This window comes from Pseudochaenichthys georgianus, chromosome 10 (genome assembly GCF_902827115.2).
Source record: "Pseudochaenichthys georgianus chromosome 10, fPseGeo1.2, whole genome shotgun sequence".
Classification (NCBI taxonomy): domain Eukaryota; kingdom Metazoa; phylum Chordata; class Actinopteri; order Perciformes; family Channichthyidae; genus Pseudochaenichthys; species Pseudochaenichthys georgianus.
Window position 1 is genome coordinate 33,559,815 of NC_047512.1, and position 22,883 is coordinate 33,582,697.

The 22,883-nt window shown below is 40.9% G+C and overlaps 1 protein-coding gene across 1 annotated transcript in view; it reads right to left on the reverse strand.

Moving 5' to 3' along the window:
- The window catches only part of LOC117453456 (AF4/FMR2 family member 2-like), a 150,371-nt gene that overhangs the window by 74,195 nt on the left and 53,293 nt on the right, over positions 1 to 22,883 (reverse strand). The window contains exons 2-4 of the mRNA XM_034092272.1: positions 12,550 to 12,670; positions 5,686 to 6,349; positions 2,653 to 3,086 (exon numbers count right to left, since the gene is read on the reverse strand). Coding sequence (XP_033948163.1) covers positions 2,653 to 3,086; positions 5,686 to 6,349; positions 12,550 to 12,670 — 1,219 coding nt within the window. The remainder of the gene's footprint in view (positions 1 to 2,652; positions 3,087 to 5,685; positions 6,350 to 12,549; positions 12,671 to 22,883) is intronic.

Sequence of the window (22,883 nt, forward strand, 5' to 3'; positions counted from 1 at the left end):
ACTTTAGCTTTACGTGTGTTCGAGCATCTTTTAGCTCGTTGGCTTCCATTAAACAGTCCCCAACATTTATGTTTTGGTTAAAAACTCACTGCTCTTTCAAGCTAAGTTTTTTAGCAGCAACAGGGAACTGTTTACAGTAGGAAAGGTCCAACAAACCCCTTGTACTGCACATGTCCTGTTACGGGTCTGTTCCCTAGGTATCTTGCAGAAATGTTGTGGAACAGGTTAATATTATAGAAATACGGACGGGCAGTAGTGAAGTTCTAAACTGACATGAATACTTTCATACAGAATGCAAATAGCAAAAAAACAACATCCATTCATTTTCGCTAACAAGGTCGAATTTTTCAAACCTCAAATAAATCACAATACGTAGGCTGACTTTCACATAATGAACGTCTCATCAGAATGTTGTACAGAGCTGGGGGTTTTAAATTGAGCCTATATTAAAGATTTTTTAAAGATTAAAAAACAACAACAATAGGGTTTGTACTCCTAACCAAAAAAACAAACATCAATACTCTTCAATCCTTGAGAGGCATACCAGATTCACTCCTTCCTGTTTTTACTTTCACTTAGAGCATTACGCTAAAAGGAAACTGATTAAAACAGAGAACAATTTTAAATCCAATTATATGTTTTCAGAAGAATGAGCTGGCATAACTCTAACTTCTAATCTTTAGAAGAAGCGCTGCAACCGTTGCAAATTTGCATCACTACCAGTAGTTTCTATGCAAGGAGAGGAGAGCAGATTTAAGCCGACGGTAACTGTCAGGGAGGAAGTTAGAGAATGATAACACTATTGATCCTTTCCTCTGTCTCTCAGACACACACGCACAAACACTTGGGAATAACAGCTCGAATCAATAATTCTATAGTGCTAACAGAAAGCTTCCACAGCAGTTTAAAGGCTTATTCCACACACACACACACACACTCGCAAAATCACTGAACACTCAACAACAGAACTGTGAGCCAAATATTGAGTCATTCAAACACATTCATGGCACCTGCGCTAATTTGAAAAACCGATAAATAGAAAATCAATCGTGCTGATTCACTCCGTAGGAACCTTTTTTTATGGCTTTTGCATTCATGTGACAAATTAAGACGACGACTGTTACTCCTGTTATTGTGCTGCAAAACTTTCAGCTACCGATTGCTAATCAAAGGGTGAAATGTGGATGTTTTATTGGCGAAAAATGAGCAACAGGATTCACGAAAGCCTTTCATTTGGTGTCTTGTTCAATCTGCCGCTATTTGCTGTTTAAGCTGCAGAACACATCCAATAACTCATCTGAGCAGAACAAATACAGCAATGATAAGGTGCTGTAATCAGTCAGTCATTGTCTTCCTCTATCCCTCGTTACTCTCTAGGCCTCCCTCCATTTCTTATCATCAGTCTCACCCATTTTTCTCCCCCTCAGTCCTGTATCCAGTTTACATGTTTTCCTTCCAATGAATTCTCTCCGGATTAAATATGAGAGGAGTGAAGAACTCGACGGTGAGCAGGCGATAACGGAGCACCGTGGATGTGTGGGTGAAACAAAGTGAAAGAAAAGCACTCACGGCCATGAATGTACTTACTCTCTTCCTCGCCCTCCACGAGGAAGCGTTGAAAGTAAAGTATATTTTAATTCCCTCCCTGTCCCCCTTGCTTTCTCCTTTTCTTGGTGCCATATGCTCAAAGCTCCATCTCGGGCTCATTTGGAGTGCTACACACACACAAACACACACACACACACACACACACACACACACACACACACACACACACACACGCACACACACACACACACACACACACACACACACACACACACACACACACACACACACACACACACACGGCAGCTCTATCAAAGCACAGGAACAGCTGGCTTGCTCGATATGGATGACTACCCGCCTGTCAAACAGTTTCACACACACATACACACACATCATCAAGCCTTGTGTTTCTTGCTGTTTTTGAAAAGGAGAGTGAGTGAGAGATAGATAGAGGCAGAGGGAGGGAGGGAGGGAGGGGGGGTGCAGGTCAGAGTGTTAAGTGAGTGAGTCGGAGAGTTAAAGACTTGTGGAGGAGTTTGGTATTGTCAGATTCATTTGACATTTCAATTAGAACAACGTGTGAACATCCACAGTGATAACATTCGTCACGTTCGGAACAGAGAGAGTTGCTTTAACTATCAAAACATGCAAACGTGCACGTTAACCTGCGAGGAGACAACGTGTTTTCACTCCCATCTGATGACACTTGGAAAGATGTTACCTCACTGATTTGGCTGTGGCCACAAGTACAACACAGTGAAATTATGGACACTAACTTGTAACATTGAGAAATTATAAAAATGAATTATAAAATCTTGAATTAAATGCATTGAAGCTTTGTTCAGTAAAAATGTGTATTGGGCCAAGGTAAATTGTAAAGTTAAAGATGTCCTTCAATTGTAATCTTGTAAAATGTAGTTGTTGGCAATAAACGTATTCAAGGTAACCGTTGTTTAAAATAAAATATTTAATAGATAAGCAAAAGAGACTTAAGTTAAACATAATTTGTGACCAAATTGTTGATTCTGTACTTGAACTTCTCAACTTGTGTTAAAAACAACATACCTTACTGAACAATGGATAGTGATGGTTTATGACTCTTACCTCCCCTGTGTGGCCGAGACTCAGTTTTGGCAGTTTATTCTTGGCGTTCCCAGAGTTTCCTCCGTAAGCCTGACCGTTGTTAAAGTCCTCTGTGGCCACTAGAGGGGGTTTGAGCTGAGGGGAGTCACTGGGCGCCTGGTCCTGGCCATCCATTGGTCGAACGTACGCTGTGGGCTTCTGCTGGATTGCGATCGGCTTCCCTGATAGGCTACCAGGTGGGAAGGTGGGGGTGGTCAGTCCAGATGTGGGCGTGGTTAGACCGGGAGTGGGCGTGGTCAGAACTGATGTTGAAGCCAGCGGTGAGGAGCAAGTGGACAGGAGAGAACCCGTCACGTTTTCAAACGGGGAGGATTTAAAATGTCCTTCATTTTCTGTGTTAGTGGAAGACTTAAAATGGCCACCGTCCATGGTGGAGGATCGAAAATTGCCACCATCTATAAAAGAGAAGGGGAAACCAAGAAGAACATTTAAAAATAACCATAGCAACACCTGTTATTGTAGAATGTTGCCCCGCTCTGTCAGAATCTGATCACAGTTGAGTGCCAAAAAAATCCCATCTCCCAGATGGATGGAGCCAGTCACAATCAAAGCAAATGATGGGTTGCTGAAAGATGTGGTTACCATCAGATGTAGATGTTAATTTTGAGAAACCCCCCCACAAAAGGTGATAGAGTTTGTTTTGCACCAAATATATTTTGCTGAAATTATTCATCGGCACCAATGGCAACAAATACACTGATTGTCCATTCATATCCAAATATAAGAAGTCCTCTTTTTTTTGTGCGAATGGTATCATCCATATTCTGAGATATTCCCAATACTACTGTACTATGTGGAATAAATACACCAGTGTTTCCCACATAATTTGATTCTATTTGTGGGGGCACCGCACACCCCGGCAAGAAAAGCCAAAAGCCCCTTAACCTATTCGGGTGGCCCACGCATCCACCCCCCCTCAAATAAGAAAATACATGCGAGTTCATGGCTACTGTAAACAACGTTCATGAGTGAGACACACCGGAGTTGAGGATCTGTGGGGTTTATTCTCCCAAAAATATAATTTAGGCATTGAGCAGACGCCTTATTCCAACGCGACTTACAATGACCAATTACAGGGACATTCTCCCTGGAGTAACTGAGGGCTAAGTGCCTTACTCTAAGGCACACTAGTAGTGGTGTTCCAGGTGGGATTTGAACTCGCAACCTTCCGATCATCAGCCCACCTCACTATCCATTGATTAAATTAAAAATTATTATAATTTATTTTTATTTTATGAGATCCATTTGTGGCGGACAATATTTAATTGTGGCGGCACGCCACAAATAAATCAATGTATGGGAAACACTGTACACCTTATGGTATATTCAGTTATTCTCAATGAGAGATGAAAAGATAGACACTTGTTTACTTGTTTCTTTGCATTAAATGTCAAGCTATAGGTATTTTATCAGCTTATGCCCAGTGGCGAGCCGTCAGGGCCTAAGATATTCTACAAAATAATATTTAGAAACATTTGTTTTACATTAGTTTTACCAAAAATAACTTGATTTAATTGTATTCAAAATAGCATTTCCAAATAAATAAATCCATCGAATCTGCCTATTCAGTTTCTGTTTGAATGTGAAGGGTTAAATGAAAGAAGCTTCTTTAGCCGTCTCTGCAGTTACTGTGAAGAGAGGAGCTGATTAGTGGTCCTGCTGTAAATCTACAGAGGGCCAACTATAGTAACTGAACGAGAGAGTAATGTCAAATGACAGTACAATTGACCAATCATATCTTCCCTCTAAATGGGTGGATTTTATTATCGCGGACAAGTTCCGCCCGCTGTGAAGCTTTTCTTGTTTCCATAGAACAACAACTTCCTGTTAACAGCGTAAACTCGCCTTCAAAATAAAAGCATGCCAAATTACACTTAAGACATACAACTGCAACGAAAGTAACAAACACAATGCAATATCCTTTTCAATTTCAAAGAACACAAATTGGGTTATTTACAGGTGTTGTTTTGTGTGGTAGAAGGTCGCTTTCATTGATGCGTTTTGCACCCCGGGCCGTTGTTTTTATATTCCGCTGAAGTATACGCTGTGATGTAATAACTCTTTTTTTGAGGGAAGGGGGTGGGGGTGGGGTTAGAGGGCCTAGATATAAAACTCACGGCTCGCCACTGCTTATGCCACGTCATGTCCTGTAGTTTAGATTGTAATCATGAAGACAGAGGGAAAACATTTTGATGATGGCGAACTTCAGAGATGGAGACATTGGAAAAAAGAGTTAGCAAAATGGCTGCAAATCCAAAATCACTAATAAAAGTGATTATTAGTCATTTAAAGGTGGGGTAGGTAAATATCAGAAACCGGCTCGAGTGCACTAAAATTTGAAAGTACACAGCCGAAAATAATCCGCCCCTTCCTTCAGACTTCCTTACAGAGCACCTCCTCCAACACACATGTACGCGCAATGCACGCCCAATTACGGCACGCCCAATGACGGCACGAGATACATTTGTGCGTGCACGAGATGGAAGGCTGACAGACAGGGCGGCAATTTTTTTATGGATTTTTTGTCAAAGCACTTAAAATATTCATTGCTATCGGGATGTTCAGAGCATTCCATGGAATATAACAAAAAGTGTATCTCGAGCCGGTTTCTGAAACTTACCTACCCCACCTTTAAGAGAGCTTTATAACCATTGTATCTGAGATTTTCCCAATTTTTCTTTCCCATTCTGCCAACATTGAATGATTGCAGCGTTAGCCTAGCATAAAATATTGAAAGCAGAGGCAAACACCCAGCCTGGCTCCATCCAAAAAATCCATCAGCACCAATTTGAGATATAAAGTGTTAAGTGCTTACATTTTAGAAATGCTCTTTTTCTTTTTACAATGGTCCGAAACAAGCTTCTGTTCAACCCTGCTTTCCAATGTTATGCTAAGCTAACCGGCTACTGGATCTAGCTTCACATTAACGTTTGCAGAAAAAGGTTTCCTTAAATGTCAACCTATTTCTTTAAAGCCTTTCTCTGTAGGACTTACCTGGGAGAGGAAGGGTTTTGGAGGGATGTGAAGGGTGTCTTCGCCTAGAAGAAGACGAGGAAGAGGAGGACGAGGAGGAAGAAGGGCTAGAGTCCCCTTTAAGACCAAGTTCATCTTTTAGTGAGCTGAACAGCTCTTCATGCCTTTGCAGTTGCTGTTCCTCTAATAAAGAAATGTTCCCTCTTCCACTGGTTGCTGTGGTGACCTGGCCCTGCCCCTTCTGCGCTAACCCCAGAACGAGGCCTGCTCCCTGGGTGCTCTGTCCGTGTTTTGACCAGTCCATAGAACTTCGGGACTTTTTCGAATTCTGATGTGGGATCGTTGTGGAGCTTGTTGACGATGTGGTCGAAGCAGGGGGTTGCATGGAAGTTGACGATGAGGTGGAAGCATTTCCCATCCTCTTGTCCCCACCTCCATCTCCTCCTCCTCCTCCTCCTCCTCCTCCTCCTCCGGCTGTTCCTCCTCTCAGGGCTTCGTTGAAGAGCTGGGGCTCCATGGTGGGCCTCTCCGTCGTTGAAGTGGTCGGCGTCTGTGGGTTGTTGCCGCCTTTGGGGATTCCCACCAAGTGGCTCTGGTTCGAATGGCTGGTTAAAAGGTCTTTCATTTCTTCGTAGGAGCCCAGCGTGTTCTGGACGCGATTGGCCAACGCATCACCTTTATTGGTCTAAAAGAGAAAAGAAAAAGACAAGAGGGAGGAGAGGAGAAGAAGCGTATTAATTAAGTCTTCCATTTCCTTCAGCTTGATGAAAAGCCCTCTTTATTCATCCGGAGAGGAACGGCCAGAGACGGATAGGGTGACCACTGACCAGACTTCAGGACGAGATGATTAATTAAACACATGCCACCCTTAAGAGGGTCGCGTCCAGGCTGCAGCAGTAAAATTAATGGGGCAGGAATCATTATTAGCCTGACCCCACATTCTCAAGCAATCAAGGCTTGGAGGACAGCGGGGGCCTTACTGATATATGATGGTGTAGCACCTTCAGCTGCTACGTGATAATGCAGAGATGTTCCTCAGAATAGCTCGAGGGAACCTTTTGTGTCAGAATTGACGGCTTCTTCAATTATGAAAACTTTGGCTTTTTGAAAAGGACAAGGGCAATCAGCAGGGGTTTCAGTCGATCTATATTTGGAACCAGATTCATGGAAGAGGAGGAGAAAGTCTAGATTCCTATCAAGCACGCTGACATTACTTTTCTACCTGAGTGACAAATTGTGAAGCAAATATTAATCATCGGGCCAAGTCTGAATAATGCAAGATCTACAGGCTGTAATTTAATTTGGACATTTCATCATGAATGAGATGAATGATGAACACCGGAAACACTGAATGAGATCAATGTGAGAAGTGGCATTGTAATTTAATTGAACATTATACTTTTTGAGGTTTGATCAATAGATCTGGCAATAATATCAACGTATTTGACAACCTGTGCTCTGCTAATAACCCCTGCAGTAACATGGAGTGACTGTCAGATAAAGCTGCAATAGGTTTAGAGGATGAAACGAGGACAAGTGAATGAGACTCTTTACTCTACTTCTCAAGACAGGGCGAAATTGCCTGTATTTGGAGATGTTAACAAATTCATGAATTATGAATGTATGTTCATTTGAAGAGCTTTATCAGTCTTAGATGATTTTCCTAAAAAGAGCATCAAGTTACATTTAAAAGAATGAATATTGCCCACACTGATTGTAGCAAACGTAACACCAACCATGCAGATCTGTTATAGGCTGTCATGGTTGAAATACTGATAAACTACATTTATTTCAGAAAGGGAAGATAGGACAATAATTCTACTGTTCCATTTTCCAGGTCCGGAGTACATTTTCGACCTAACTTTGTTTCATCTGTAAACTGGAAAAATAAGTTCTGGAAGTTTACAAATAATTTAATTTATTGTGTACTAGAAATACAACTTACCTGGATATAACTGCACTACTCTAGTGCCTAAAAAAACCTTTTCCAGAAAGATTATTCTGGCAAAACTCTTTTCCCAACTGTTATAAAGATTTTCAAAAATTCCCTAATGACTTATTCAACATATTTGTGTGAATTTTAGTGGATTAAGAATGTCTTAAGTCTAAGACAGCCCTAGTCTCTGGTGTACCACTGTACTGTCTGGTGGTCTTTGTATTGTTTTACGCAGCAGTGTGTAAAAACTTGAATTGAATTGTGTAGTACTATTGCCGAAGCAAATATCCCCTCTGGGATGATAAAGAACATCTTATCTTATCTTATCTATCAAACTAAGTGATTAATGGACTAATAATTTCAGCTCTACACTAAAGCCCTACCCATATCCGATGGAATTCCTTGGGGTTTAAGTGATCTAACCCTCAATATAAATGTTACATTCACTGTGTTTGTGGAACATAATGGTGGGTTGCGTCCCCCTTAAATGTACTCACACATCCTAAGGATTATCTAGTGGCTGGGAAATAATTTGTACCGCTCAAGGGCTGCTTTTAACAACCACCAAAATCAATAGCCAGATGAGTCTCCTACATTTAGACTCAATATGCTTTAAAATGCTCTTTATAATACGTTTCACTGCACAATGTCTAAGCTAAGTTCCTCAATAAGTAAGAAGATAGATGGCATCGATGTCATCAGATGAGCTCTTTGTTTGACGAAATATGGTACATAATCTTGGGTACACAAATCTCTGGTTCTAGGTCTATGTCTTATTTTTTACACTTTGAAAAAGCAGGAAAAACACCCAAAAAACGAAACAGGGGCAAAAATACCAAGCCTTATTTCAAAAGAATCAAAGAAGAAAGGAGAGAACTGCTTCAAATAATCTTAACAGATGTAATTTCTGTGTGTACCCACACACACAAACGCTACACACCGTGGCGAGCCAAAGTTAGCTGTGAATAAATTAGCTCATCTCTTCTCCATCTCGGGCTCATGAATAAAAGATCTGGTGGCTGAAGAGGAACAGAAAACACATTTACAGAGAGGCAAAATGGAAAACAGAGGAGAGGATGAATACCTATGTGTGTGCATGATTGTGTGTGTGTGAGTGTGTGTGAATAGATCATCCCAAATAGCTGCTAACAGCATAACGCTCTTTAACAGGATTAGAAGAGGGATTAGCTAATAGCTGACAGAGAGAATGAATACTGGAGAGGGAGAGAAATACACTAAACAGTCAGAGTGATACATCATAGATATACAGGTACAGACAGAAGTTTTTTTTATTAAAAAAAGGCAAAGAGAACGATAACAGTTCTATGTGATAATGAGAAAAAAGGCTGATATAGATCTGTAAAGGAGCAGCTCAGTAAATGTCCCCTTACTTAAAGGTGCTGGTATGTGAAAGAACGCAAAATGCCAAAAGGGATGGATAAGCAAAATAATTGTTGTTGTTTTTTTTAAAAGTTGGATTAGGCATAATCGAGTACTAAGTGTTACTTTTATTCTTAGTGACTTTGGATTTGAAGTGGAACTGAATGATATTCCAAAAAAAACGTGATCGTTAACTTTTGACCCTGTCACACTTTTATAACAGAAAGTGAGATTTAAGATTTAGGGATGGAACAAACGGTCATTTTCATTATCATTTAATGTGCATAGTTTCTATATTAATCGATTAAAAATGTCTATAAAATATCAGAAAATAGTCAAATAAAGTCTATCCAGGTTTCTAAGGGGCATGGTGATGTCTTTTAAAGTTTAGTTTACGCGTGCAGACATTTTTCAGGGGCGGACTGGCCATCTGCAGAATTTCCCCGCAGCGAGGCTCCCCCTGTTGACAATCCACAAGCGCAGTGTTTCTCAAGCTTCTTCATACCAAGGACCACTTAACCAATACAAATCGCCTCGTTCAACAATACAAATACAACTACAGATTATATAAGCATTTAGTTCAAATGCGATTTAAAATGCTCACAGGTTTTACACCTCTTATGAAATGTAGACTACATTTATTAGGGAGTTTATGTCCGAGCCAACAGACTCACAGATCGTTGGCTACTGAGAGATATTCAAAATACACCGCCTAGTACGACACAAACCTCTGCTGTGGATTTTCAAAACAAAATACAGTAAAACTATGGTCGCAGGCCCAAGTTTAACTCTAGGAGGTCCAAGCCATTTTTTCACATGTTAGGCTCGCCTGGGCTTTTTTGGTAAAAATGCTATTAAAACATGAACCTTGGTGACCATCGGCCTGCATGGTCTGCCTACAAAACAAAAATAAAAAAACGTTTATGCAGCCCCAACAACAGCCTCTGATCATCACCAGACTTCATGCAATGCTTCATCGGATGCATATATTTAAGCAATAGCTCACGACAGGCCGTGGTATATGCTCATTATATCACAGCTAAGGGGCGTGGTTCGGCCCGACGCGAAGCGGCAGTTTGCTTTTCAGCCCAACGGTATACTGTTTTTCTCAGATGCGGAGGGATAATGACTTGTTGTGAAAAGTAATTTACAATTCTACCCGTGGTATACGCTCAGTATATCAAGAACCAATCAGATTGCTTGATTTGACTTGTCCGTTTTATAATAGATAATAATCTCTATCTCACTCCTAAAACATCTAAATCTACTTTCAGCATGGATAAATGTTCATAAAATACATCCATTGTTTGTTCTATATGCTTCTAGAAATCCTAAAAAACACATCGTTTTTCTAGAACAGATTACAAATCGCCTGAAAAATGTGTGATGAAGGTGTTGCGCTGGGCTATATCATGCAATCGAAAGTGAAACTTAAGCTCGCTCCATTGTGGAGATATTCCCGCGAGAGTGCGGAAAACAATTAAATAAATAAATGTATTCACTAGCACCCCCCCTCCGTTGACAGGTGTCGCCAGTCTCTGGTACGGTTACTTTGGGGGTCGCGGGCTGAAAAGTTTGGGAACCCTTGATCGAAGCAGCAGCAGCAGAGTGTGAAACATCCTCATCCTCACTCTCCTCACCCGAACACACACATACCCTGACCCGACCTCGGCACCATTAATTAGCTGCAAACAATTAGTTGGAGTGTGGATGCACCTCTGAATAGATTCATTATGAGAAAAACCTCTCATGTGCTTCCGAACTTCGAGCAGAAGCCCCCCCCCCCCCCCTGTGTCCTCTGCGTTCAGACAGTGAAACACATTCTGTCAACATTCAAAGCCCGCCCGTCCCAAGGTCGACACACTCTGCGGCATAACCGAGCGCTGAAGTGCCTGGCGCTAGCAAATGAGAGTTAACAAACCTAAATCAATTTTAACCAGCGGGGGCGGCGGGAGATTGGCCCTGGACTTTATGCATGGCTGCTTCACGTTCGGATAAAGAAGAAACAAAATGATGGCGTCTTGAGTACCTCAGAGACGGAACATACCACAACCTTATGCTGGAGGTTATTACAGTATCGGCCTCAGGGGGAGGATGAGGAAACAATAGCCTGGGAGGATCCAGAGGCCGCAGCATTAGAGGGCATTATGGTACAAATAAAATGTTCGGATAATTGTTTGTTAGTAATAACCTTTCAATTGATTGCTTGCAGAAGGCGAAATGGTTTGATATGAGCCTAAATCACAAAGCTGGTGAGAGGAGAACAGCCCATCCTGGATGATTAAGAAGTCGTAAATGTACTCCATTTCCCCAAATGAAATTCTGGTGTCAGGTATGTCCATTCTACTCCCGCAGAGATCAATCAAAACTTAACAGCAAAGTATAAAACTGCCTCCTAAACAGCGACAGGAGAGCACTCCGTGTGAAGATGACGTTAGCTTACAGGATCGCTCTGTGCTAAAGTCCTTACATTTGAACTGATGGACAGTTACTGTTTGTTACTTTTTGCTTGACATTTGTAAAATTGGTTGCATCAGATTCAAAGTTTAAGCTGGAGAGTGAGACGACCACGTATTTGAAAGTCTTGTTCAAGCCCTTGCCAAATGAGTTTACAAAATGCTGATTAAGGCCCATTTCGAACTTACTCGGGTATTTTTGAAAAAAGGGTTCTCCTCCCTTGTTCCAACAGAACATCTGGTCCCCAAGCGTTTTTTAAGGAAAATCCACATGAAAACACGAAAATGAAGTACCATCAAGGCCAGGGGTCAGGTGGGCCACAAAGCAACACGTGCACCGACGCACATACAAACAGAACACGCTACCTTTGCGTGGGGTTGGTGTCATGCTTTTTCGTTAGTGATATCAAATAAAGCTTAAAAACTCTTTTTTGTTTGTTTTCAAACCAGAAAAGCAATATTGTTCAATTTATGTTGTATTAAAGGATTTCGTTTTTATTAAGTGTCGGTTTCACTTTCATTGCTGATTTTGGTCATAGTTACAGTTTCAGGTTCAGAATAATAACGCTGTTACGAGGGGATTCAAATTACGAGAGGATAAGGGATTTGGCTCAAAAGCAATTAAGTATTTGCAGATATGATTATTACTGGGTTGGTAAAGGGTTAAACATTACCCACATACTGTACGTGAAAGGTTGAAATGACATCACCTCCCCAAGATCAATACATCCCGTTTAAATGGGGCTTGAGAATGAACGCAGGGGAAAACAAGCTGATGTTCACGTGGTTCACTCCGCAGTTTAAAGATATGCCAACCAAACAAGCTAAATAATTAAATGCTTTACTTCAGTTTTTAAGCCATAAAAGGTACCGAAAAAAGCCAATTTGTGGCTCTATATGCTTTAGGAGTAGCATGCTGATAACATTTCTTGACAAATTCCACTCTCTATTTAAGCTACTTTAACCACATCCCAGATCCCTTCACACATGGACATGAGATTGGTATTAATCATCTAATGCTCTGAAAGAAAGCATATAGGCATATTTCCCAAAATGTTGAAGTATAACTATATAATCAAGGAATGATCTACTTATGGAAGGAATCCCTCTTACTTTATAAGGTTCTCCGAACAGGTTGAATCCGGTGGAGAACAGGTCTTCATCCTGTTGGACCTCCTGGTTCCTCCTCTCCCACTCCCTCCTCTTCAGGGCGCTGCGGTCTGACTCCAGATGACTGGAAGGACACAAAGAGGAAATCTTGTTAGCGACCCCCGCTGAGTCCCACACATCGCCCGCCACCAATCAGACCCACTGGTTTTTAATGAGGACGGCTAACAAGTCATTTTTGGATGTACAAAGAGCATTGGCTGTTAGTCTTCGCCTGCTGTGTGATTAGAAGAGCTATGTTGCTCCTAAAGGGAAATAACAGGGTAAATCGTGTCGGTCTGAAAGAACGCATCAAATTACATATAAACAACAGAGAGAGAACAATGAGAGAAAAACAGTTTCAGTTTCCGACCGAGAGGAAATATATTTTTCTGTAAAACAAGAATCCAACAGAGGATGAGTAACACAGATAGAACTATCAAAAAATGTGATTTATTCAACTACTATCCTGATAATCCCTTCCCTATTAAACTCATCAACGCGGTGACCTAAGTGTGTGTACTGACAGTTTCAGAAAATATATGCAATGTTTTCTGTCTCTTGGAATCAGCTCTCCCCCGAGGTGAAGCTGTTATTTTTACTCTGGACTTTTGAAGGAACTCCAGCAGTGTAACATTTGATTTGTAAAGGCTGCTTGAGCTTCACACTCCCATAAAGTGCTTATCCCGTGCCACTCCAGACCCTCATGTCAACCGGAACTTTCTAAAAGCCTTTGCCATTAGCTTTTGCCTTGTATCTGTATGTGCAGGAGACAGTTTGAGTCAAAAAGAAATGATTTGTTTTATCAAAACAAGATCAAACAAAGGTTAATATACTAGAAAGTTCACGAAGAACTTTATAAAAGGTGGTTTGGTTTGAAGTTGGTCTTTTTATTTGCTGAAAAATATCTGGTGTGTTGGGAAAAAACAACTGTATATATATCAGTGTAGTATTTATTGACCAGATCAAGACTACACTCAAGTGTGTGTGTGGCATGCAGCTGGAGCAAGGAGCCCTAGCTTCATTTAGCTCAGCATAGCATAAAGCCCGGAAGGGAAAGCGGCTAGCATGGCTTTCTCCTAGGTCCGAAGTCAAAATCAAAGGTAGCAACACTTTGCATCTCATTTTTCTAGACCATTTTTAGTTTCAGGGAACTTTATCATATATCATGGCAAGCAAGTACATCCATCTGCCCAGCTTTTCAAGAAATACTACACACCATATATCTCACAATAAAACCCGGATTATTGTTTTGAAATGAGTGTTTGGCAGCTTTCAGACTTCATGCTTAACTAAGCTAATCCTCCCCTGCTTCCAGTTTAGCACAAACACCAAAAACAAGTGTTGATCTTGTAATCTAACTCTCTGAAAGATACCTAATAAGTATATTTCTAAGATTCTTCATGTTTCTTTTTAACAGCCTGTGTAATATTAATGAAAGGCAATATGAATGAAAAAAGCTAAACAGGTCCACCACTAAATAATGGAATTAAATGACTCTTTATTTACACTCGGAGGGGAACAGACGCACACTTTAATGCTTGTGCTCTTTAACAACGGATTAAATTGTCTGTTCCTACAACATTAGCCAGAATTCACAAAGGCAACCTTTTTACAGTGTTTTCTATTTATAATAAGGTCAACATGATGTAACATATGCCATTAGCTGGGTACTTTCATTCATGAGCGCATTCATTTTTAACGTAGGTGGGCCCGGTGGGAATTGCAGTCCTAATCCAGGCAGTGTTTATGACGTGCAGTACCCACTGAACCACGGTGCACGGCAAAGGACGGACGCATTTATGTCCTGTCACAGCGTCATTGGATGGATCCCAGTAAAATGTGCTTTTAATCTTTCAGCATCACCACACTACCGCTATGAACTACGGTCACCTGTCTTGAAAGGCAGAATGATTGCTTTTGTGGGTATGATTCCAGAGTGTTTCTTGTGGCATTTAAAATGAGAGACGGTAAACAACGACAAAAATGATTGGAAAGTGGTCTTTGAGGAGGGTGGTGAGCCCCAGGTTTTTGGAACATTTTCCTGTTACGTAAATGTGTATTTTTAGCGCGGAGAAAAACGAAACCTGTTCACCATTTCACCCTGGCCTCCTAAACTCTCTCAGCCTCCACTGAGAAATCTAAGAGCTGGCAGCACAACTCGCATCCCAGAAGTACAAAGTGTAGTGTGAGCATGTGAGTCAGTGAATGTGAGTGCAAGTTATGCATGAGGCTGTGGCCCGCCGACCCCGCAAAGGGCATCCTGTTTTACCGCATCCACTGCCGAGAGATGAGACTGGCCGGCTAATTAGCGATCAAACACAATTAAAAGAGACTTTCTCTTTTTCTCTATACCAGACCTAGTCTTCAACATTTAATCTGTCAGCGTGTGGGAGGGAGAGGAAAGAGAGGAAATATAAAATCACATAGACCCATGGGAGGCTGAAAAAAAGACCCAGTTTCAGGGCAACAGTTTCTTTTTAAGGAAAGAAAAATAACAGAATGATGAAAGACAGAGTGGAAGGATGCGGAGAGGAAGGTAGAATAGGAGGAACGGAAATTGAAAGCAAGACAGCACAGAGGGATTCATGATTGACAGGTAAGCATTTGTGTGTGTGTGCTACAGCAATATACATAGATGTGAAAGTGGTGTGTGCTGGGACTGCTGGTTGACATGTGCATTGTCTGTCAGTGCAGAAAGATAACTGACAGCGATGTTACTGCAACACACACACACATATACAGTTCACACATGGCGCTGCAGTCTCCTGCCACAGATCAGTGTCACTGTCTGTCACTAGACGTTCACACGGAGGGAATCAGGTCAGACGAGGTAATTAACACATCCAGGATTTATTTCGCAGGGTGCAGCAGGAACAGAGTCCGACACTACCTGGCTGTCACACACAGGTTAAACCCTGTGCTGTCTTTTTACACATCAATGAATTTACTACTTTTTTTAGGGTTTATGAACCACGGCACTGTGGTCAGGCAGGGCAGTGGGAATGCTACGGAAGCTTTGTCTAAAGGTTTTTGAGGTACAAAAATTGATTTGGATTTTTTGGAGTGGGGTTGTTTGTATGAGGTTCTTATCCACTAAACTGCCGCCGTTATCTTTGTCCTCTTCCAAGCCAACAGACTCCTTTGACAAAAAGGGTAATTATAGGGATGTAACGATATACCGAATATAGCGGTAAATAAACGTCCCAATACCGTCGTGAGACTGACAAAATCTACCGCGATTTTTTTTTTTAATTAATTATTTAAAAAATAAAATAAAAATGTAAACACTTTTTTTTTTTTTAAACCTTTATTTAACCAGATGGTCCCATTGAGATCATCGATCTCTTTTTCAAGAGAGACCTGTCCAACATGGCAGCAAGTAGGTTACAACATGAACATAAAACAACAGAACACAAAAGGACATCGTATTTACAGTGCTACATTTACACACCTAGAGACATTGACAAGTACCAACAGTATATTTATATCTTGCCCTGTCAATAAGCCTCACCTTCTTGGCAAAAACTGTATTGTTTTTGAAGTGGTGGAGAGACAATGCACAGTTTGACCCACTGCTGTCACCCATGGCCAAAGCATATCTCTCCGTCCCACTGAGGTGGCGTTAGACTTTTTCGCTGTCCGTCATTTTGACAGACAGGATCGTAAAATATCCGTCATAATCCCTTATTACCCGTCGGTCTGAACAGTTCACGAGAGAGCACGCTCGTGAACTGTCAATAACCCCATGTATTGATCTGTACGGCAAAGTACGGTTTGGAAACGATATCATAACACGGCATAACACCAGAGCCTCGCTGCGGGGAAACGTTGGCGCTGTTCCAAGTTTGTTCTAATCTGTCAAAATGACAGACTGCTTTCAGATTTTTCCATCATTGTTAAATAAAATATTCGGTTAACGCGACCACTGCTGTCCCAGCAACATCAGTACCAAGCGAGAGAGTTTTTTCCAGAGCAGGGGATATTGTAAATGCTCAAACATCCCAGCTTATAAACACCTGGAAATGTGGACATTCTCATATTCCTAAAAACCTGTCTGATGATGCTGAGTGAGTGACTAGTGAGTTTGAGTTGAGTTACTTGAAAAACTAAAGTGAAACTTGATTTTATTTTATTGCAGGGTCTGATTATTAAATGTCCTTGTTTATTTGTGAGATGCAATGGCACAAAGAAAATGCCTACTTTGTTTGGTAGTACAATAGGTACAAAAACACTAGTTTTCTTGTTCCAGTCTGTTACTGTCACTTTGTTTTTGACACTTTAAAATACTGCTACCCTACTAAAATGCTGTACAAATCAGATTTATTATTTAATAAAGAAACATTTTCCGAGTAAAAAAAAAATGTATTGAAAAAAAAAATTGAATTTTTTTCCCTTTATTATTCAATATCGCGATAAATACCGTACCGTGGACTTGTTATCGCGATATTATCGTACCGTGAGTTTTTGGTATCGTTACATCCCTTACTACTGTGCTGCACAAGGTAAATTACTAATTTACCTTGTGCAGCACAGTAGTTGCTAGTCTACTGCTCCCTAGATCAGTTAGTAGGTTTTTTATAAATTGTGTGACTTGAACTGGAGAATTCAAACTCACCCAAAGTCACACAATAACACAAACTTAACACCCCATAGAGGCAGCTGTAGACCCCTGTGTTCTGCAAGGGAAAAAATGCTTTTTTCACAGCTCCAATTAACTGTGTAAATGGGTTGTTTTTGGAACATTTGAGCAAATAAAAAATGTTGTAAGATGTTAGAATGTTTCTTTTAACCTGACAATGCATATATTTTAACAGCCAAAAGCAATACATGAATTTGAAGGTGGAAAAAGTACTCAGATCTTGTACTTAAAGTGGACCTATCATGCTATATTTGAAAAATATATTGTAGGGCCATAGGAGGCGGAGCTAATGCCTGATCAGAATTCTACCGGAGATAAAGTTAAATTTGGTTGTGATAAAACGCCATCCGGTTTAAACCACGTCAAGGATTATTTCTGAAACAGTATGGAGCTCAAATGCTTTTTCTCTTGCAGGTTTATCACAAGGTGAGTTCTTTTTTTATTTCCTGCTTTTTAAACACATGTGCTCAGTTCAGTACAGGTTAGCTCTGAGTGTTAGCTAGGCTTGCTAATGTAAACAAAGACGAGATTACGTCCAAAACACGCCAGGCATTGTTTCTGATAGCAACTTTCTGTGGGTCCGCCGACGTCAGTTCGGATGGACACGTCAGTTCGGATGGAAATCTGTATCCACTCCAGAGTTCCCGTTAGCCGTAATTACCGGACTATGACCGGTAACATATGCTGAAGACCGGCAAATCTAAATCTCTCCGGTCAAAGTGTCCGGTCAAAATAATTTCCCCTTAGCGCAATACCGCATCAGTTGCGCAACTTGCGATACTTATGTGACAGACAAGAATAGTCAATTCTAATGTCTAACACTTAATATGGAGAAATAGATGTCCTGTATGGGTGCGTTGATCTGTTGGTAATGCCTCGGGGTTCTGGTGGGCATCTAAACAAATGCATAGTGCTGCGCTATACTTTGTTATCGCTTGAAATGACGAAAAGGAAAAAGGACAAGGACATCCCTCTGTTGGAGGGGCAAAGGATTCTGGTGGGATTCTTTTCGGAGTATTGAAGATCGTTTCCCCGACATCGGCCTCTTTTCAGCTTTTCGTATCTTGGACCCATTGTGCCTGCCACAGAACAACACGGAACGTGCGCGATTTGGACACGATGAGCGGTGATGGCTAGAAAGGATCCGTCTTGTGTAAATATGACGTTACGTTCTCGTTGTAACTCTTGTTGTAATCGGAGCGGCTCGAAAACACATCTACAGCAGTAACATGCAACATACACATTAATGCAGCAGCAATATTAATAGAGAAACATCAGACATAAAACACTGAAAGGGAACATTTTATTGCACCAGGAGCTATCTTGGGACTTTTACTGCGACAACGTTGACTTGCCTGTGAATAAAAAATAAACCATAGTGTTGGTGATCTACAGTGTTGTCTTTCTTCTTTGAACAGCAAGACCGCTAACACCCTATTTAAACAATCACACTCCCTGTAATTGACATAGATAGTTTAGCTTCTCACCATCATTTGCTGTGGCCCACTGATGTTAACGATCGTAACTTAAAGGCTGCCTGCCAAACGTAAACATTCAGCCATGTGACTTGCAAACTCTCGCGAAAGTTTTACACAAGACGGATCCTTTCTAGCCATAACTGCGAAACTTCTCACTAAAAGAGCCGTAATTCCCATCACTAACGTAAAGAGATATCATCTATAAGGGACGGCTCAATTACAAATTCAAATGTAATACAATTGTTATTTAAATGTGAAATACAGCTACGTTTTTAGTAGTGGTGTAACGGTATACGTATTCGTACCGAAATTATTCGGTATCAGCCCTTCGGTTCGGTACACGTGTGTACCGAAGTGTACCAAACGAATATAACGTTAACCGTAAAACATTGAGAACGTGAACAACCTTTTGGAAGTAATCTCAGGTGCTGCGTCGCAGCGTTCAGTGTAATTTGCTTACATTGGGTTCAACGCGTCATATAGCGACCAAGTAATTTCATTGGACGAGAGGCATACTATGAGAGCTGGTCAGAGGGATGCGTTCAAATTTAGTCAGTAATTTGAGGAACTGTCGAAATGGCGAACGCAGATAAAGTTGAGCTCGAAAATCCTCCAGTGGACCGAACCAAAGCTGTTTGTCGGCATTGTTCAACTAACTAACTGGTTACGCGGCTGGCAATACATCAAACTTGCACACTCATTTGAAAAGGCATCACCCGAACGTGAATATCACTGGTACAAAAAGAAAAAAGACTGAAGTGCAAACTCAACTCCCACTAGCATTTAAGCCTCCACCACTCGCAAAAAGTTCAGACCGAGCCAAAGCTATTACAAACGCCAAATATCCTTATGTTTCCATGTTAGCAAAGCGCTACCTGGCTGTATCTGCTATCTCTGTCCCTAGCGAAAGGGTGTTTTCCACAGCAGGAGACATTGTTAGTGCCAGCAGATCTGCCCTTTCGGCAAGCAATGTGGACAAGTTAATCTTTCTTAAAGAAAACATGAAAATACAATGACAAGCATAATGTCAAACTGGCTGCTTAGGTACTAGTACAGTACAGTTCAAATACAGATTATTTCAGTTCATCGAAATGCTGCACCATAATGTTTATTTTATTATATTTTGTATTTATTTGAGTGAATACATTAGTCACAGTTTAATAATAATTAAAAACCCCCAAAAAGTTATTTTATGTTTTGTGATCATTTTTTCTGGTGTACCGAAAACGTACCGAACCGTGACCTGAAAACCGAGGTACGTACCGAACCGAAATGTTTGTGAACCGTTCCACCCCTAGTTTTTAGTCTAGTACTCCTACTGCAAGCTAGCTAGGTGCTCGCATATTATCGCATATTCTGTTAGCATTTAATTATTATTTCCCGCTATCAGAGAGCTATTTATTTATAGCTTGACGGACTCACCATTGTGCAGGTGCCACTCTTTCAGTCGACAGGCTTCAGTTAGCTTGGCCTCTCTAGCAGCCATGCTTTAACACAGTATGTGCTGTTACGAGTCATGTTTGACGATGTCATGTTGAGTTTTTACTCTTTTATCAAAGTTCAGCAACAGGCGACTGACAAGCGCGCGCTGTCTAGCCTGCGGGACCTGCACTCTGATTGACTGGGGCACTTCCATGTTATTAACCCTTAGTTGCCAGGTTATAAATAATACACGTGGTGCCAATTTAGCAACGTTTGCGTCAACCAAAGCAACCCATATAGAGTGGCGAAGTCACGCCCATCTACTTCCGGTCCATGGGACCTTATTTCTGAAAAATTATGCATTGAAGTCAATGGAGAGAGAAAACGTATCTTTCGATCCCGTTTAAATTGTGCCACGAATTACACATATGATGTTTGTCAATCTTAAAAAATAATTTCCATATCAAAAAAGTCACAGTTTGTCGTAAAACTGTTGAAATATAAGACTATGAAAAATACGCAACTAGAAAGACTACAAATCCCAGAGTCGCGTAAGTGACGTAACTGATGTCACAATTGTTTTCCTCCGCTAAATATAAGAGATAGCTAAGATAAGATAACTTTAACAAGATGCCTGTGTGCTTAGTACCAGGTTGTTATCATACCAGCAATGGGTCTTGCTCGTTCTTTCGCTTCCCGTCTAATGAAAGGACCAGGAGTGGCTGGATCAAGTTAGCTACCTAGCTAGTAGCAAGCACCTTAGTTAGCATTACAGTCTTAGCCTTGTCATTTTTATTAGCCTTAACATGAAGTAACATCAAGTAACCCAAAATGTTAAACAGTAAGAGTAGTAGTCATATTTCGTGAACCCTTTGAAGAGTACTGTCACACCGGTGTGATCATTCTATAATACACCATTTAAGCCCGGGGGAGAAATGCTAACGCTAACGCTACATTAGCACCGGCGATCTGTTCTACTTCATGCTATCTGCACAAATGGTTGACATTAAACATTAAAAAGATCAGGCAGTTCAGAGAGAATCAAAGGAAGGCAGGCAGGCAGGCAGCTTTGCATGACATTCTTTTGGACGTGTTTCATTGTGGTGATAGTGAGGGTAGTCAATCACTTTTTTGACAAGACAGTAGTGACGGCCATCTTGGTGACGTGTGTTGTTGTGAGAGTCTGCGAGACCAGAGATGTAGTTCATTGAGCGTTTCACACGAAAAAATGGTTACTTCACAGTTTTACGACACATTTTAATTTTTTTGACTTGCAAAATTATCTTTTAAATTGACAAACATCATATGTGACAGGGTTTCCCACACATAGACTTTACTTGGGCGGGCCGCCCAGGTATATTAACGGCCACCCAAGTATATTTCGCGACCCATTTAGTTTTTGGTTTTTTTCATCCGCGACCACGACGCCAACTTTTGGACAATGATCCCTCGCTCTATGCCTCCTGTACTCAGTCCCGGACTGGCCATCGGGAGGACCGGGGGGTTTCCCGATGGCCTGGCATGTTAAGTGGCCTGCCTCACACAGGGTGACTGGCTGTCTACTAGTGTTAATTTCGTTGACTAAAACTATGACGAAATATGTTCGTCAACGACCTTTTTTTCCATGACGAAAACGAGACGATGACGAGACGGCACCGACGGCAGTAAACAATAACTGTAACGAAATCATCATGCAATATCGTTGACGAAAAGTGACGAGACGAAAATGTAGTTTACTAAATAAAAACTATGCCAAAATCTCTCTTTACTTTCGTTGACGAAAAATGAGGAGACGAAATATTATCAAAGATAACGTTACATCTCTGATAGTCAGTTTTTCTCCCAGCAGTTCCATTTCCGGTGCTGCGGCAGGGCAGCAGCTGTGTGCCTGTGCTGCCACGGAGGTATATTTGAATTACACCGGGCAGCGGCACAATATGAACTGTCAGGAAGACTCGGGTCTAACTCATGGTCTAACTAACCTTATTTAACAGAAAATAAAATGGCAACAACAGGGCTTGGGAGCAGTGGTCGCACTCGCGTTATCCGAATACCGGATTCGCTACAATGAGGCGGAGAAAAAAAGCGAATGCATTGTTTTATCAGAAGGGAAGCAATGTGGCCATAACACAGCTGGTAAAAACACCACAATCCAGATACTCTCTGCAAAGCTGCATTCTTAATCATTCAACCTGTGTTTTTCATCAAATAAGGACAAGATATAATCTTATTTATTTATATATACTAAAATGACAAATTATTGGTTTTGGCTATTAGTTTGACTGAAATGTTCTATCTGATGACTAAAAAAGACTCAACAGTTTTCATTGACAAAAAGTAGACTAACATAATTAGTTTTCTTTGACTAAAATAAGACTAAAATGCTCAGACTTTTAGTTGACTAAATCTTGACTAAAATGTTTACTGTTTTAGTCGACTAAAATAAGACTAAAATGCTCAGACTTTTAGTCGACTAAAACTTGACTAAATAAAAACAGGATGAAGGACTAAATATGACTAAAACTAAAAAGGAAATTTAACACAGGACTAAGACTAAAACTAAATGAAAAAATAGCTGACGAAATTAACACTACTGTCTACATGATGTGGCCTGCCGACATGGCCACTGTCATACAGATCATAAATCAAAGCCCTTGATTGGTCTCTGTGTGTCATTCAAGCTCGGGATAACCTCAGCTCAGGTGAGGTGAAGGACTCTCTGAGTGTTTAGATAGTTAACTTAGTCTAAGTTCTCAGTG